A 19025-nucleotide genomic window follows, 5' to 3' on the forward strand; every position below is an offset into this window, starting at 1 on the left:
CATCTTCAGATAATATTATATTTTTGCATGGTATAAATATTATTTACATTCACTATTTTTTCATTAGTAGAAGCATTGAAACATTAAATTACAAACAAATAATCAAGTAATATGCGAATTGATTACATCATTGTATAGGCTACTATTGAAAAGTTTTTTTTGAATATTTTTGCATGGATCAAAATGAAATGTTTTCGATTTATTATGAATAACAGAAACATATACACATATAAACCCTATACGCTACACATAATTGATAATGGTTGCATATTTGTTAATTTACTTAAATTACTATTATTATTATGTAGATATAATTACTATAATTATTGTGTAGCTAAAAAAATAAGACATAAATTTTTGTTATATTATTCTAATTATTAAGCCTATTATGAATAAATTTATAAATATTAAAAATTTAGTGTAATTGGGAACTGGCGTGGCCAATTCTCAATTCCAGCCAGATGGTACACGTTAGTGCCGGCTGGTAATCCCAGCCGGCACTAACCGAGCCATCCCCCAACATATTACCCCCTTCGCCAAATTCAGATCGACGTCGTCCCCAACCCGCCGCCTCGACGTCGCCCAACCCGCCCCTGCTCGCTCGCCCGCCCGCGCCCCCTGCTCGCTCGCCCGCCCGCGCCCCCTGCTCGCTCGCTCGCCCGCACTCGTGCGCCGCCATGCCACCCCCGCCCCCGGCCGCGTGTGGATCCCCTGACGGCCCTCGTCTGCCTGCGCCGCCACGGTTCGCCGTCGACCTCCCCGGCCCGGCACGCCGTGCCGGCCGCACCGCCCTCGCCCCCTGCTCCGACCGCCGCGCCGGCACGACGTCCTCCGGCACCTCGTCCCCGGTGCCGCCCTGCCCCCGCCGCCCCGACCTCGTCGTTCTCGGCACCCCGACGCCGCCCTACCCCGGCCCCGTGCGCGCGCCGCCACGACCTAGCTCGTCTCCGGCGCGGCGCCCCCCGACGCCGCCCTGCACCGGCCCCGTGCGCCACCGCCCCCGCCCACGCGGCCGCGCGTGGATCCCCGGCCAGCCCTCGCCTGCGTGCGCCGACGCGGATCCCCGTCGACCTCCCCGGCCCGGCGATCCGCCACCCCAACCTGCTGGCGCTCAGGGCATACTACCTGGGGCCAAAAGTAGAGAAGCTGCTCGTCTTCGATTACATGCCCAAGGGCAGCCTCACCTCCTTCTTGCACAGTCAGACCTCATATCCCTGCTATGCTCTTCTTCGCTCTAGTTCTGTCCAGATTTACTAAATTCTGAATTTTTGATATATGATTGACAAAGCTTACTTTGATGCATTGCAGTCGCTCTAGTTCTGTCCTTCTTGCACATTCAGACATTTGCAAAGATTGATGCAGCTGTAATTCTGTTAGCAGGTTCAACTTTGAGTTACCAAATTTGCACTGCAGTCGCTTTTGATTAACAAGATATAAGAGTGAACTCGGTTTAGACCTTAACATGTCAAAAATTATGTCACTAGAAATGGATCCTATGGACGAGTTAATGCACGAGCTCATTCAAATATATACATTTTATTGGTACTAGAAAATACTTAATGTTTTTTATTGTTTCAGGTAGTGGAAATGGATCCTATGGACGAGTTAATGCACAAGCTCATTCGTGGTAATACTGGGCACATAGCTCCAGAGTTTGATGAGGACGAGAACGATGGCAGCCAATTTTTAAACTTGCATTATCATGGCGACGAGGAGCAAGATATTAGTGGGGAGGAAGAAGAAAATGTCGAGGAAGCCGAGGTATAAAAGTTTAGTGATTCTTTCAGGCATCTGGATAAACATTTTGTCAATATATATGTTAGGAGCAAGATATTGTTTGTGACACATGCGGCCCAGCTGCGAACTAATTGTGTTATGTTGCTAGCTTTGTTGATGATTTCATTCCTTGTGTAAGCAGTCGTGCTCCAGCTAAAAATTCTTATGCATGTTTCAGTCAATAATTATCGATCTGGAACCCTTGCTTGCGGGTTATGAAGGTTACGCATACCTGCCGCGACGTCCACTAGTTGCTAGCAACCCGCTTGATAAATTTGCGATTCTTTCAGGCATCAGGATCGACGAAGCATAAACGGAAACGTGGCTCCAAGAGGAAGATGGTAGGATGTACGACCATCATGGAGATCAACGAAGCAACCGGCGAGCCACTAGCCCCTGGTCAAATTAAGACGACATTTGTAAATCAATTGGGATATCTTGTTAGGGAAAGCGTCCCCATAAAGTACAAGCTTTGGAAGAGAAATAAAGTCTATGATCGACCTGAAGATATCGTGCCAGATTCAGAGAAAGATTTGTTATGGAAAGAGGTGTCGTTGCACTTCAACTTTCCCCAGGCAAAGCTGACAAAGTAAAGGGATGGGCATTTAAGAAGATGGCAATTCAGTTCGGCTCGTTCAAGAAAAAATTGGTGGCAAACTTTGTCAACAAGGGCCTCACACCAGATTTTGATAAAGTCTGGAAGAAGCAACGAGAGTGGTGGAATGAATTCGTGAATTACAAGCACAGTGCTGACAGCATGGCAGCCTCGATTCAAGGCAAAATGAATGCTAGCAAAAAGACAAACTTCCATAGACTTGGGCCTGGAGGTTATAAGGTTGCTGTTCCGAAATGGGAAAAGATGGAAAATAATTTAATAGCAAAAGGAATCGTACAGCAGACCTTGAGTTGGCTCAAACGAGCAAGGTATTACTTCTATGCTCATGGAGGCACACTAGACCCCGACACTGGAATGTTTGTGACTAGCGACGTACTAAGAGAGGCTGCCCAAAGACTCGACGACGCAATGAGGCGTACGGAAGATGGAACCTTCCAGCCCAACAGAGAGAATGACGAGCTAACTTACGCTCTTGGGAATGCGGAACACACTGGACGGACCCGAGGCGTGGGCGTAGTTCCATGGAAATATGGCTTTTCCGGAGATCTCGAAACCAACCGAAGCCGATGCAGAAGCAAGGCAGTAATGCCAGAGAAGATCTGTAGCCTAGAAAACCGGATAATGTCACTTGAGGCAGCAGTTGGGCAACGCTCGGACCAACCAGCTGCCAATGTCGAGATCAGCCCCTCTTCTCAGCGTCGTAGTAGTGTTGCTTCCACAGAGCACCCTAATTTGGGCGCCGACAGGCCGAGGGACTCCATTGATGACATCACCGTTAGGACCCAATGTGAGCTTCTGGTTCTTTATGGGAAAAAGCTCAAAGTTTGTGCCGAGGGTTATGCGGAAGTCCAAGAAGAAGGCGGGACAATACATTGCCAGCCGATTCCTGAAGGATTCGCCAGAGTGTTTGTTGACCGAATTATTGAAGAACGCTGGGAAGATTTGGACCTCCCGATCCCTATAGGTCTTGAAGAAATAGAACTACAACATGCTGTACACACATGGATCGCGTGGCCAAAGCGCGACATAACATTGGTGCAAGCAGCCACAGATTCCGCTCGGTGCTCAAGGCAAAGATCACCAATGCCAGCTGACAGGAATCCTAGTGTTGGCCCACCTTCTCCACCGCCTGCACGGGACCCAGCATGGATCCGCCATCACCAGCCGCACAAAGCGAGCCAATTCTGGTATCATCACCAGCCGCACAACAGAATCAGAGTCAGCGACAGAAGGCATACACGGTACCTTCGGTCCAGCCATCTCATAAGCAGCAAAGAAAGAAGAAAGCGAAGGCTCCAGAAGAGGAAGAGGCAGAAGAATCGTTTCAAACCTTCTTGCTGAAGCGCAAGCTACTGAGGGAGGCTGCGAACAAGAAGCCAGAAATAGATCTGGTTGCAAAGGCACACTTCATTAAACACTTCATTAAAGATCCCATGAAGGAGAAAGAAAGGGAGTTGGATTATGATCGGCAGATCAGAAAGTGCTACAGCAACCCCAAGAATCGGCGCATTAATGCAAAGACCGTTCCCCAGCTAGGAGAGCAGTCCAAACAATCGATCCCTCTGTTGATAGTGCCGCGTGAAGAATGTCCCGATGAATCAAGAGATCCGTTGACCATGGCTGGGATGATATTGCAAACTGATCTAACAAGGGCTCAATTGCTTGGGGAGGCCCTACAGAATGCCCGCGACAAGAAAAAGTTTGTACTTGGTGAACCTTTGATATGGCCAGAGTTGCTACCATTCCTACCAACGAGAATGGCCGAGTTACACAAATGGTATGCCATGCAATCTAAAGCTAATGAATTAGAGATGTTCCCAGCTCGGATTAAAGATGAGCATTTCTGGCGGGGGGGGGGGGGGCAGATGATGTATATATCGAGTTTGCAGCACTTTACGATTTATACCATCAAGATGCCCTTCACAAGTCTCTCGTGAGTGTATGGTGCATGTAAGTATTGTATCTCGTTTCATTATTTTAGCCTTGTGTGTTGACTGATCCCCGTTTTTCTTGTGTCCCGTAGGTCAAAAATTCAAATTTGCCAAAAGAAGAACTTCCATAACGTCGGGTTCTTCGACCCCGATATTATACACGAGAAATCGGTAGCGCAAAAGCCTGAAGAAATAGTCGATGTTATATATAGGGGGTTGCGTAAGAATAGCATGTGTCCCTTCATTCTCTTGCCATACAACCATCAGTGAGTTGTTCTTTGTTAGCCTCTTTTTCTCAATCCCTTCGTATTAATAATACTATTTAATAACTAATATAATCAACATTAATTGGTTATGCGTATGTATATGCACAACTTTCATTGGATATTGCTTTGTATTCGGATTGAGGAGCACAAGGTCTTGGTGTACGATTCGTTAAGGCAAGATAAATCAAAGTACCAAGATCTCATCGAGGTGGTAAATACTGCATGGAGTCGCTACCCTCCGCAAACACATAGGCTTGCCCATAGGTCAAATCGAGCCTCTTCGTTGGGTGATTGATTTTCCGGTATGAATATACTCTAGCTACTAATGTCATTCGCAATAAACATCAAAAAAATTCTATATCGTAAGCCACATTTGTCCATAGTGTTCGAGACAGGGCCAAGGAAACAACTTATGTGGATACTACGTATGCGAGTGGATCAACTCTTTTGCAAGTGAAAAAGGGCAAATGACAGTGGAGACATTCAATGTACGTGAGCACAATCACATCTGCTCATTATTTTAATTCATTATTTTTTATTCTCATGTTTTTATCGAAAAATGTGACAGCGTTGGTGGATGAAAGAAGAACTCATTGAAATGGCTCGGATCAGGGCAATTCAAGAAGCTATATGTGGATTCCTGCTCGATGAAGTCATAAATCCTAAGGGCGAATTTCATGGCGATCTCCGTACAAGCGTCGCCCAAGAAGATCCGACGACGGGGAAGCTGATAAATTACTATAGTTGATGTGCTTAACAATTTGTAATATCTCAAGTACTTTTGAACTCCTAAGTGTTCCATACATGACGAATATATATATATATATATAATGTTAGTGTAATATGATGTTCTAATAATATTGTGCAATGCAAAGAGTACGACTATGTAGTCACATACGGTAGAAATACGCATAGCCATACGTATAAAAACGAAAAGAAAAGAAACATAAAGAAGAAAAAACATTTAGTGTCGGCTAGTTATATCAGCCGGCACTAACCTTGCTGTTAAGGCTCGGGCAGGTCGGACACGTTAGTGCCGGCTGGTATTACGGACCGGCACTAACATACGCACATTAGTGCCGGTCAGAGTAGCCGGCACTAACATCTGTCACGTTAGTGCCGGCCAAAGGGACCGGCACTAATACGTCCTGTGACCAGCACTAATAAGCCGTTCTCCAACAGTGTTAATTGCTTCTATTTATATAACACAAAATCATAACAAGGATTTTCTTTCGAAACATGGTGTGTGTATATAGATATAGATGCTCGTAGACATGCATACATGCATGCACGTACACTCTATCCCGGTGAGCATTATGAGAGCTGAACTAACAGATCTTGAATTTTACAAATTTACAACTGAGCATCTCCAAGAGATTAGCCAAAAATACTAGCCAAATTTACTGATTTAGCTACTCAAAAATAGATTTGACAAATAAATAATAGAGTACTCCAACAGACTCAGTATGGATGGCTAGTGAGGTAGGTTATCTAAAAATAGAGAGGGAATGAGGTGGAATGAAGAGCCACTAAATTTGGAGAGTCATTTACAGAGTCTATTGGAGATGTTTTTTGTCCAATAATAGATGTCCAATAATTTCTCTCTCACACCAAATCAGCACCAGCCACCAACAGTTCTCTCACAACAAATCAGCACCAGTCACGGCCAGCCGAGCAGCTCTCTCACAACAAATCAGCATCAGCCACGGCAGCTGAACATAGAAAACATATGAAAAAACAGTTAAATTTTGAATGGTAGCTGGCCATTCACTGACCTTGAGGCAGCGTATGGATCACGAGAAATAGAAAACGTATGAATAGGAAAAGGCCAAGGCTATCATGCCCCTTGGATTCCTGTAGTAGGGATATATGAAAAACAGTTAAATTTTGATGGGTAGGTATATGGTTAGGTAGCTAGAGACAGATAGGATCACAGGAGTGAAAAAGATGGGTGCTGCTTTTGAAAACTCAGAAATAATGTCAAGATGAGTTTAGACTAGCACCACCTTTTGCTCCAAAATTGTGTATGATAGATTCTATAGAGTTCCTTTAAGTCAGCTTCATCCAAACATGCTATTAGGAGGGTTTTTTTCACTTGGATGGGAATTCTTCAACATTCTTCCATTTTTAATGTGTTCCAAAAGGCCTTAAATCATTGTTTGATTTTGGTAAATAAATTCTAATCATCAAATTTTCTGAAAAAACAAACCCACAAATCTTCTAAAATTTCTGACTGAAAGCTCGTTCCTCTTCCATTGTAAAACAAAGCTATAATTTACATTCAGATCCCTAATGTTTTAAAGTTGTCTCCACCTAGTACTGCCTAACATTCCAGCATCTTTTCGTCAATTCTGTTCATATTGATCTCCTGAAACCTCAACAGCTGTCGACGTCTCTAACATCAGCAGCTTCCATACGCCATCGAAGATTTTGTGGAGTGCCGCCACTTCTGTGAATGGAACCCGGATCGACTTCACATGGAGCTCGGATTCCTGCATAAACAATGACAACACATCATACCTCCTGTTGCTTTATTTTGCGGAGGTGCAGAGGTTACCAAGGAATGCACTGAGGCGATTTGATATCCTTATCGATAACGTTACATGGAACAGCAGCCAGGGGTACAGCCCGAAATACCTTTCTGCTGAGCTTGTGAAAAGGACCGTGCAGGGATCAAGCCAGCATACTGTATCACTTGTAGCCACACCAGATGCAACTCTTCCACCAATCCTGAATGCATTCGAAATATATACAGTGCTGCCAATGACTGAACTTGCGACAAATGATGGAGATGGTATCTGTTTTGGCACTTTAGCTTTGCTTGAAATGCTCTCAGCCTCCTGCATCCATCTGCAACCTATTGTGTTCATAGGATTAGGCACATTTTCGTTGCAAGAAAATAGGGTGCATAACTTCTTGCATTGACATGTTTATTTTGTCATTTTGTCAACATATCTAAGTCTCAACTAGAACTTACAAGCTCAGTTTTCAATGGTCTGGACATCACGCACAGCCAAGGCCATGATGGAAATTCACACAAAGTATGGATTGAAGAAAAATTGGATGGGTGATCCTTGTGCACCAAAAGCATTTGCTTGGGATGGATTGAACTGCAGTTATTCTTCATCTGGTCCTGCATGGATCACAGCTCTGTAAGTACGACACCTGAAGGCCTTCTACCACACACAAAAAACAAGATTATAGACTTACATGGATGCTAGAGAACTAAAAGAATAAATTGATTATGTTTCATGCCTTTGACATTGACAAACTATTGGATTTGCTGCAGGCACTTGTCATCCAGTGGGTTGAGTGGCCAAATCGATGCCTCCTTTAGAGATCTAAAATCCCTTCAATACCTGTAAGGCAACTTCATCATACAAAACATAGTGCTCGGCGTGTCACGAATTTGATAATTTAGTTATTATTTGACCACTAAAGCTAAAAATGGCATAATGTTCTAGTGTTCCTTATCTATTCTAATGTCTACTTTAGTATTTTCACAATAATTATAATCGCAGGGACCTGTCCAATAACAGTCTATCTGGTTCAGTACCTGATTTTCTTGCGCAAATGCCATCACTCACATTCCTGTAAGTATTACTACATTTCTAAACAGAAATCACTTTTATCAAAAATTCAAGGGGTAATTCAATCAACATATTAAACTGGGTTACTGCAGTGATTTGTCAAGCAACAAATTCAGTGGACCGGTTCCTGCAGTTCTACTACAAAAACGTCAAAATGGATCTCTTGTATTAAGGTTTGCATCATGTAGCTAATTTTAAGAACTCACTTTTAATCCAAAGGGGTTCGTTTTGAAGGATTACACAGTGATTCCTAGATGCTCGAAAAATAAAGTAACCCTACTGCTAGAACAAAACAAATGCAGTTGCCACATACTTTCTCTCCACTTTACCTACTCACTACTCAGACAGTGTTTCTCCAATGCTAGGACTGGTAACAACACAAATCTGTGCGATAATGGTGCTTCTACCTGCAAACCAGAGAATAAGATTGGCAACAGAGTACTTGTCATTGCAATTGTTGTCCCAATAGCAGTAGCAACTCTACTATTTCTGGTGGCATTTTTTATCCTTCGAAGAATGAAAAATAAACAAGGTAATATTTCATAAACGAAATCACAGATTTTGTATTCACTGAAAGTTGCTTATATAAGATGTGGCTTGGCTGTAGTTACAAGGACAGCAAACAACTCAAGGCTATGGTTTCAAACCCATCTAATTGAAATGTGTCGACTTTATTTATCTACTATTGCTACCATCATGGAGTAATCTGAGTTTTATCATGAGAATCAGAATTGAGTAACAGGCACATTACTGTCCTAATTCACCAACGAACCACATGCTATGCTATCGTGCTTTTGCACAAACCTTATTGTAACCAATTTGTTGTGACCATCAATCGCAGGTGAAGCCTCTACTGCTACACCCCTCACTTGGCATCAACGTCTCAAGATTGCTCTCGACTCTGCCCATGGTTTGTAAGCCTGTACACATCTCAAATAGTAAAATAGTAGTAAGATAGATATACATGATGTATCATGGTATATAGAACTTAAATGTGTGCACTAATTACCATCTAATTGTCCCAATTATATCTGGAAATGCCTCAACAAGTTAAGCTAGCTTCTTCCAACCCACCCAAGCTTAACAATTGCAACTTAATTACCAGTTCATGCACACAAATGCAGGATTGGAGTATCTACATAAGGCATGTCAACCGCCACTGATCCACAGGGACGTGAAGACAACGAATATTCTGCTATCAGCTGAACTTGAGGCAAAGATATCTGACTTTGGGCTCACCAAGGTGTTTGCCGACGATTACAGGACCCACGTCACAACACAACCAGCAGGTACCCTGGGGTACCTGGACCCTGAATATTATAACACATCCTGGCTTAGTGAGAAGAGTGACGTGTACAGCTTCGGAGTTGTGCTACTGGAGCTCATCACAGGCCAGACACTAGCAGTCCCTGTTACTGGCACTGAGAGCATTCACATTGCACTTTGGGTACGCCAGAAACTCTCAATGGGCAACATTGAGAGCATTGTTGACCCGAGGATGGGAGGAGAGTATGATGTCAACTATGTCTGGAAAGTTACAGAATTGGCACTGCAATGCAAAGAGCGGCCATCACGGGAACGGCCAACAATGACTGATGTTGTGGTGGAGCTCAAGGAGTGCATGGAGCTAGATGTGCTGCATGCAATGGGATATTACAGCTCAGCACCGAGCAGCACAAGTAATCTCAGTGCTGCAAGTGTTGACTTACAGAGTGATGCACAAGGAAGTGATCCAAGACAGGAAACTGTGCTTGAGCTTGAACAGTTAGACAATAGATCATCAACTCAACTAGGTCCTGCACCACGATGAGATGATGGTCAATAATTCGTGGAGTAAGTCAAAGATGCATCAGAAAATTTTATTTCATCATGTCGTTGAGCTGTTAAATCAAGTAACTAGTTGTGCAACCCTCCATCGATGAATGGTGTGTATGGCTATGATAGAAATTGAATATGTAATTTTCAAGTGGAGCTAGATATATAGAGAACTTGTTTGATAATAGCTGAAACATTGAGACAGAAAATTTAACGGGTATAGGAAATAGAATCAAGACTCAAAACCCAATCTCCTGATTGCTATGGTTCTTGGGTACGTCAACAGCATCTGATGTGAACAAGTTTGCCTATATTATATTTGTTAAGAGCTTTGTTGAGATAGAATCTTGTGGAGTGAGTTGCCAAATGTAAATACGAAGGGTGAAATTTAGCTAGTCTGCAGCACACTAGAGAGCACTCTATTCAAGATTGATAAGTATTTTTCAACAGTACCCAATATAGAGGGTTCATTACCTAATGACACCAACAATTTGCGAACTGTGACCTTGTTACATCGTCCACTCTTTCTATAGCCCATAGTATATAGTCTCAGAAGTTATTTGTCGTCACAACCTATAAACTGAATGTAGATCAGAACTACTATTTCACAAAAGATCAACCAATGCTTGCATTATAAATTCGTATTTCTATATTATTGAGCAGCTTTCATATAGAACCACATAGTAGAATCCTATGACAAAATTGAACTTTCCCAATCAGAGATATCAGATTACCCTGCAAGATAGAACTCTAGGTATCTAATTGTGCCTACATAACAGGGATTAATCTGACGAGGTATACAATTGAATAAAAATTAAACAGATTGTTTCAACCATTTTGGTACCTGTTCACATAGTGCGACCTCTTTTTATAGAGGTGAATAACAGAATAATTACTGCAAGGCAATCAAGGTAATGCACCATATGCAGAAGAAACACCACCGAAACTATCGCTACCTGACATTACACCCACTGCAGTGCTGAAAGGTACAGTAGCTAATTAGTCATTACTGACTACATAACACAAACAGCTGATCTGATAGATGATGATATATTATAGCCCTAGATATTAATTCATTTTAAATGAAGGCAACCCTAACCATTAGCAAAAGCATCTTAAACGAGTAACCTCTATGAGCCCATAGTAATTAAAAAAAAGGAGGGAACCGGATAATCAAGATGAGATTCCTAGAAAAAATTGAATTGCCAAAAAAATTGAATTGCCAATAAAATTGATATATATTTTCACTCAGAATCAGGAAAAAAATCAATATATAAATGCTTTAGCAACTAAGCTAATCTAAAAATAAGAATCAGGAAAAAAATCAATATATAAACGCATTAGCAACTAAGCTAATCTGAAAAATAAGAAACAGGGAAAAAAAACACGGCCGACCTGAACTCATTCTGGGCTGGTCCGCCTCGTCGAATCGCCGTCGATGGCAAACTGGCGATAGCCGCCGATCCGCCGGCGGAGTCCGCGTTACTCGCGTCGCCCTAGCTACTCCCTCCATTCCAAATTATATGTCGTTTGACTTTTTTGACACCAAGTCTGACCACTCGTCTTATTCAGAAAACTTTATTTTGCACAAATTTTTGAATAAGATGAGTGGTTAAATTTGGGATAAAAAAAGTCAAACGAATTATAATTTAAAACTGAAGGAGTAATTATTTGGCGCCGTCGCGCGACGCCGCGATAACATTTTGCGTCACGGCACAGGTACCGCGTTTTTTCTCACGTGTGATGGCTTCGTTAATCCTTTTGTTGAGTACGTCATTATGTGGGGGTGGGGGTGGGGGGGGGGGCATCATTGGAGGCCCTGTTCCGTCGCTCAGGTCGCACACCCCCTATCGACGGCCCTGCTTCTAACCAAAATGGCAAATCACTCATAAAAAATATATAGTTCAGCAAGCAAACGGATGAAGTTTATAGCAAGCGCCGATTTTGTTTAGTTTTGTGCGTAAAAATACATATTATTTTGTCGAATTCATACAACGAATAGTCAAATACAAACAAGGCTTCCATAGCAACAGAAATTTGGTAAGCATATCATCAAGTGACACAAAATGCCTCCATATGGTGGCGGTCTGCACACAGACATGCAGACAACAGGTGTCCAGATGGACGTACGGCGCCATGTACTATGTGCACACGTCATCACATGGAGCTGCAGTCTGCCGGTTGGAAGGAGAGGACGCCATTTCCGAGGTCGTAGAGCAGGTGCATGTTCTGCTGCATGTAGTTGCCGATGATGGTCGTCTCGTTGATCGGCAGCGTCGCGTTCGGCCGCGCCGAGCTGAACACCATCATGCACGCCGTGGTGTCGTCCACGGGCGCCCCGCCCAGTAGATTTATCGAGATGTTTAGGCCTCATGTGTATTATATATTAATTAATACTAGGAGTGCATCAAGCTTGAGCTGCTGTCGAGCGGGGCTGCTCCGGGGAGCAGTAAGGTCTGTTATCACGCCAAAAAAAAAATCATGTCATCTTGCCCGTTTGACGAAACACTCTCTCACTCACTCTTGTGAAATAAAAAACAGTAAGCTTTCAAAAAAAAAACAGTATGCCTGTTGGGCCAAGTCGATCCAAGCCCAGGTAAACCTTCAGGACGACATTCTGCCTAGGCCCACTCAATAACTAAGGATAATATAACTAGGGCTGGCTCCTCCGAGTTTTTATATAAATAAACTTGCATAGTTGCTTTGACCTCTGCTTAAGATGAAAGCAAGGTCCAGTAGGGAGCAGGAGCATTGCCAAAGATGCCGTGATTTTGACATACGATGCGAGGGTAGTTTCAATGTAAAAAGAATCCATCTTGGAATATAAGAGCAGAGCATCCCAAGAGGTTACTCATCGCATATCTCTCTCCATAATTAATAGCTATTTTTGTTCTGTATTTTTTAAGATAGTTGCTGCAGCAACCTACCAAAGTCCAATCACCAATTAATAGGATAGAAGAATGAATCCCTTTTATTTAGGTGAGAGGAAGGTTTGTTTTGGTAAAAGAAAATAGTAACATGTATTGGATTGGTAACCTACTGAACCTCTAATCATAAAAGGGATGGTTGATCCAGTGAAAATGCTCTAAGGGTGGATGAAAATTTCAAAGCTCATGAACTGACTCAGCTCAGTTCAACTCCATCCGTTAACATTATAGCTTTTTTAATTATTCAGTTTATGATAGGTGCAATTTACTCCTAAAAACATCATGCACGACTAAATTCAGATGATATCAACCTCATTGATCATGTTACTAAATGCTTCACAAATCCTATAAACTCTTGTGTTTACGCAGTTCGAATATATCACAGTTCAACTTGGATTTGAAATTTTTTCAGTTAATCTAAAAAAAATGCATGCACTTACATTATTGTCAAATTTTGCCCAAGTAGTGACCAACCAATTTTGCCCATTCAGTAACAGCTCCTCATTCTCATCTGCTGGTTGCCCGAGTGCCTGGTGGTACTGTTCTCCCCCACGCACACGCGCACGCAAGGAAGGATCAAGCAAAAAATGGCGAGTGTTCTAAAGCACCAAATCTAATTCAGCTAATCCGCTAATTAAATTAAATTGTTATACAATATCAACGGATTCATACGGAAGTTACCGGTAGATCACAAGTGCGGAATTCGGCAGAGCTTCGCCGCTTTTCTTCTCCTCACCCCTCTTTTTTCTGAATTTTTGGTGCAATTTTTGGGCTCAAATGAGAAGAGAATATAGGCCAGGGCTTATATAGGGTGGGAGACCCCCTGTCGCCCGTTGGGGGGGGGGGGGCGACAGGCCCCCTCCCCCCGGCCAGGGACCTCTTTGCAAATACAAAAAAATTTACATTAAAGTCCTGTCGCCCGTTGCTTGGGCGACAGGACCCCTGTCGCCCCTGGACCGAGCGACCGGGGGGTATTTTCGAAAATTTTCAAAACGGACATATATTTTTGAAATTTTTATTTTTTTAAATATAAAAAAGAAAAAGGCGCTTGCTCTTTTGTCCACAGGCTTCGGATGGCTGTCCACTATTAGGCCACAAAAATTTTGCAGCTGGGCCGAATCGACCGCAACAGCTGTTTTTCCGGGGCGGGTAAGTGGGCTTGTTTTATAGCCCGCCCCCTGCAACCTGAGGTCGATGGATCAAATGCCGGCCAGATTTCCCCATCGACACGTCCAAACCAATGCCGGCCATAACCTCCTTGATAGATCCTCCAATGGTAGAATGTGGTTATTACTTCATTGGTCTTGCTTTCTAGTCAGCCACTGATGAATGTGGTGGTGCACGTCGCTTGCCTTGAAAAAGGAAAAAAATGGAACAATAAGTAAACGTTACTAAACACTATTTATAGGGGTGGGTGCGGTATCTGCTTCTACTTTTGGTAAGCTAGAAATACTTTTTTTTAGATTACACACTTTTTTTTAGATTACACAGTACAACTCAGACACTCACACGCACGCACACTCACACCCCTATGAACACACGTACGCAAACCCTACCCCTATGAGTATCTTCGAAGACTGAGTGGACAAATCCTCGAGATTGACGAAGTCACCACAGGCGCCTCGCTGTCGACGGGAACGTCGCCTACCACTTAATGCACAACGCCGTTAAATCCCAGAATATTCGCTCCCATGGGGAGTCGAACCCAGGACCTCAGGTGCTACCGAGACTCTTATAACCGCTAGGCTACAGGCCCTTTTGCAGCTAGAAATACCTATTTGCAGGAGCGGGTAAAGCGTCCACCCTTGAAAATTATTTTTAGGAGCAGGTGATGGCGTCACTCGTCTCTAAAAATGCATTTTCAGAGGTTGGTGATGGCGCACCGGCCCCTAAAAATATTGACTATTTTCAGGGAGAGGTGATGATCGATGTCGCTAGGGGCCCACTCCTTTTGTAGCAGATGGTTACCTTTTGTAGGAGATGGAGGAAATGGCCGACTTTGTTGTTCTTTGGGACCTAGTCGAGAGTGTGCAACTAACTACAAATGAGGATCAAATCTCTTGGAGATGGACAACTGATGGTGAATACAGAATACACTGCAAAATCAGCATACGAAGCTCAGTTCAAGGGATCCTACTGCTCCTTCAGGCCCAATGCACTATGGCGAGCACGTGCTGAGGGCAAGCACAAATTTTTCGCATGGTTATTGGTGCAAGAGAAACTGTTAACAGGGGACAAACTTATAGCACGGAATTGGCATTGCAATCAGACTTGCCCCTTGTGTCATCTTCAATCGGAGACTGCAGAGCATCTGTGCCTGCATTGCCCGTTTGCGATGCAGGTTTGAGGACTGGTCAGAACGTGGACAGATGGTGTTATCAGCATCCCACTACAAGGCGTGTCAATTGAAGATTGCTGGTGTGACACATTAGCACAGCACTCTAAGCACTCTAAGCAGGAACAACAGCATGTGGCAGCCATCCTAATGTACACTGCCTGGAATATTTGGAAGGAGAGAAATAGGAGAATTTTTGAAGGGGAAAGCTGTTGAGCCAGGACTTGTGCTGCATCTCATCAAGGAAGAAGTGCAGCTGCGATTCAGGGCCTGGTGCCCCCGCTGTACCTTAGTTTCTCATGTTAGCTAGTTTCTTTCCGAGTTGTGATTCTAGTTCTCTTATGTAATCAAAACTTTGTAAGACCTCGCATTCTCTTCTTGCTTAAATGACATGGCAGTGCTCCTGCCCTAATTTTCAAAAAAAAAAGAAGTGTCCTTAAAAATTATTTTTTGTAGTATTGCATTGTGCTCTTTTAAAACTCCTTGAGAGGCCTTGTTCCTCTCCGGTCCAAATATATTGTGACGGATTGATGACGACCGGAAGATTATAGCTCACTTTTCGTTTCAATAACACATCTAACACATATATTATTAGGAGGGGGGTAATATAGGCAAAAAATTCCATGAAGTGACCGCCTGTTATCATTTGGGGGATCTATCAAGGAAGTTCTAGCCATCATTGGTTTGGACGACCTATCAATGGGGGAGTATGGCTGGCATTGCTTCTATCAACCAAGTAACTATGTAATGACCTGTTTAATTTGGACCATGTATCATTCAGTGTATATATAAACCCTTGTGCAATGGCTGCCTGCCAATAGGCATGCAATTAACGTATCCGAGAGGAAGATCATTATTCCGAGCGGTGACATGGGTGGCAACAGGAGGACGATCCTTGCCCTCTTCATCTGGGCCATGGCTGCGGTGATCTTCATGGCGGCCATCCGCCCGAACCGTACGCCAGCACTACACACCTCTATTTTATTTGCTCTCTATACTTTTTTCTGTCAATTTCCAGATTGTCAAATGTTTATCGTTTCAATTAGTATAGTTTATCTTTTTTTACAGCATGCATAGAGGTCAGTGGTCGGTGTTTTTCCTCCTCTTTTCTTATTACCATGTTGTTTGTGTACATACAGTGCTGGCCGCTGCCGATCAAATCTACTGCATGTGCTGCGCTGCAAAAAGAGAGTGTACATTCGACCCAAACTGCTGCACTAATGGTTGCTGCTCAAGCTAATACCCTACGCACGGCCGGCAACCAGCAGGCTCTGTCGTCGATGGTTGGCATTCATAGTTCTTATATGGGCTACATGCACCGGCCGTACGTGTTCAATTTCAGCAGCTTGCTGATCTGATTAGCTACGGATGCGTGAAGAACGAATGAAAGATAGCAACGCCCCAGCATGGATGTACTATAACTCCAAGAAAATTGTACTGAATAAATTCATCTTGAAACAGAACTCCCATCGATCCTAGGCGGGCTTCTTCGATCTGCAGCACTATGGGTCGATCGAGAAGCTCGAGAACTGCTATCACGCATGGGTCGATCTTGTGAACCATGCATGCGTGATTTTGTAGCTGCATACTCGAGAGGCTCGAGAGCTATCATCAGCCTATCACACGAATGGAGTATATCGCCTCCACCAGCTCAGAGTCGAGCTCTATCTCTTAGTTTGTGCGTACTACGAATTACGAACTGCCGCAGCTCGCTAGCCAGTGATTATTAGCCACCTGGCCACCTGGGTATCACAGGGCCACACTTGTGATATCGTGTGGGGGGCAGTGGGGATGGGGTCGCTCCACGCCGGATGGTGTCCATGTGGTGCCAACTAGGCAAAAACTGATGTGGCACCGCAGTTAAAGGTGAGAGAGAGGAAAACGCAAGAATGAGAGAGAGAGCGCGACACCGTTTCGACGCGGCAATCAAGGCGCAACCTCGTTCACACTCCGCCGGAATGAGAGAGAGAGAGCGCGCTGAAAACAGAGAGAGTGATAGTTCGGCGAGCAGGAGAGAGAAAGAGAGTCAGAAAAATTTATTGCGTGGTAGATGAAGACACCACGCGTTGGACCGGTGATTTCTAGATGCACCGTCTCACCTACGTGGCAGCATCGACACCGGTCCGCGTTGGGACTAGCCATATCTAACCAAGAACGTCTAGGGTTACATGTTACAACCATCGATCCCAAGGCATGTATAACATATGAGCTGTATATTTTTTCTTTGCGGTAAATATGAGCTGTATATATTATATCACAGTGAACTTCCAACAACAACGACAACAAACTATTCAATCTCCGTTTAATTTTCATAGTACAGGATGAGCCAGAGCCCAGCAAAGCCTATATTCTTTATTTACTGAAAGCATACAACAACCAAACAACAAACTTGCATATGCATCCTTCTTCAGGTACACGTAGTACCCCCAAAGGCAGCTAGCTGCCTTGGAGCTTACAAATTTATTCTTGGAATATATATAGGGAATCAATGCCACACGGCAGGACATATGTTTATAACACACACAATAGGTTAGAAATGGATGCAAATTAAATAAGAACACACTTCAAGTTCATTCCATACGAACGTCCTGATGATTCATCTGTGTGGACCTTGATAAAGGTTTTTCCTTAGTCATTCCGCTGGCTTCAGAGCGACACCACCAATCTCTTTTGTAACTTGAGGGCAGCACCACCAAGTTTTAGGGCTGCAGAGGCAGTTGTAGAGGCTGAGAATGTCTCTCTTATTGTTTGAGGGCAACACCACCAAGTTTTGGGGCTACAGAGACAGTTCTCGGTGGCTAAGTTTGTCTCTCTTACAGCTTGAGGACAACACCACCAAGTCTTGGGGCTGCAGAGACAGTTCTTGGAAGCTGAGAATGTCTCTCTTATAGCTTGAGGGCAACACCACCAAGTTTTGGGGCTGCAGAGACAGTTCTCGGAAGCTGAGTTTGTCTCTCTTATAGCTTGAGGACAACACCACCAAGTCTTGGGGCTGCAGAGGCAGTTCTCTGAAGCTGAGAACATCTCTTTTACAGTTTGGAAACAACACCACCAAGTAGTAGTCCTGCAGGGACAGTTCTCAGAGGCTGAGCTCTCAAGCTCTGTCCCTAGAAGCCGTCGAGCAGCCGACGCATCATCAGCTGCTATCAGCAGGCCCATGGTCGTCAGGACCATAATGCAGATGGAGGCCGTCTTGAGAGCACTAGCGGAAGCCATGGCAGCTAGCTAGCTATTGCTTAAGGCCTATGGAAAGATATGTGAGCGAGTGTGAGAAGACAGAACAACTCCCTTCCCCTTTTATAGACACGACGCCAGCTACAATGCTAGCTAGTTAATGATATGATAACCAATCAGCCCATACGTGTATGTTCGATCCATTTGGTGCCAAATCTCTGAAGAAAACCAAAGAGAGTATGCATCTCTTGCATAGTTGACGAAGACATTTTGAGCAAGTGCATGCATGTGGGCCAATGAAGAGGATGCATCTCGTTTATGCTATGCACATAAGTAATTTATTATTAATACAAATTAAATGTTTCTTTTAGAGTCGTCATATTATTTCTCAGACACATTAGAATTTTTTTAGTTTTTTATAAAACATTTTAGATCAAACATGACCCAACTAACTTACAGCCGGCTGTAAAAATATAGTTCAGTACATCCTTACTACTTTTGGAAAGAAACACAAAACTACCTCCTTCCTATGTTGTCTCACCCGGCTGCCCCCCGCCATCCCTCGGCCCACTAGCCTTGGGCAGCCCATTTTACT

General features: G+C 43.7%; 1 protein-coding gene across 1 annotated transcript; it reads left to right on the top strand.

Moving 5' to 3' along the window:
- The first annotated feature begins 677 nt into the window (after positions 1 to 677).
- LOC120701096 (probable LRR receptor-like serine/threonine-protein kinase At1g05700) lies at positions 678 to 10305 on the top strand. The gene is made up of 10 exons (XM_039985257.1): positions 678 to 986; positions 1579 to 1627; positions 6973 to 7383; positions 7603 to 7741; positions 7879 to 7950; positions 8111 to 8182; positions 8272 to 8352; positions 8545 to 8711; positions 9018 to 9089; positions 9304 to 10305. The coding sequence occupies exons 1-10, from the start codon at positions 678 to 680 to the stop codon at positions 9987 to 9989; spliced, it is 2058 nt and encodes a 685-aa protein (XP_039841191.1). The 3' UTR covers positions 9990 to 10305.
- The last annotated feature ends 8720 nt before the right edge of the window (positions 10306 to 19025 follow it).

The sequence above is a fragment of the Panicum virgatum genome, chromosome 3K, assembly GCF_016808335.1.
Source record: "Panicum virgatum strain AP13 chromosome 3K, P.virgatum_v5, whole genome shotgun sequence".
Taxonomy (NCBI): Eukaryota; Viridiplantae; Streptophyta; class Magnoliopsida; order Poales; family Poaceae; genus Panicum; species Panicum virgatum.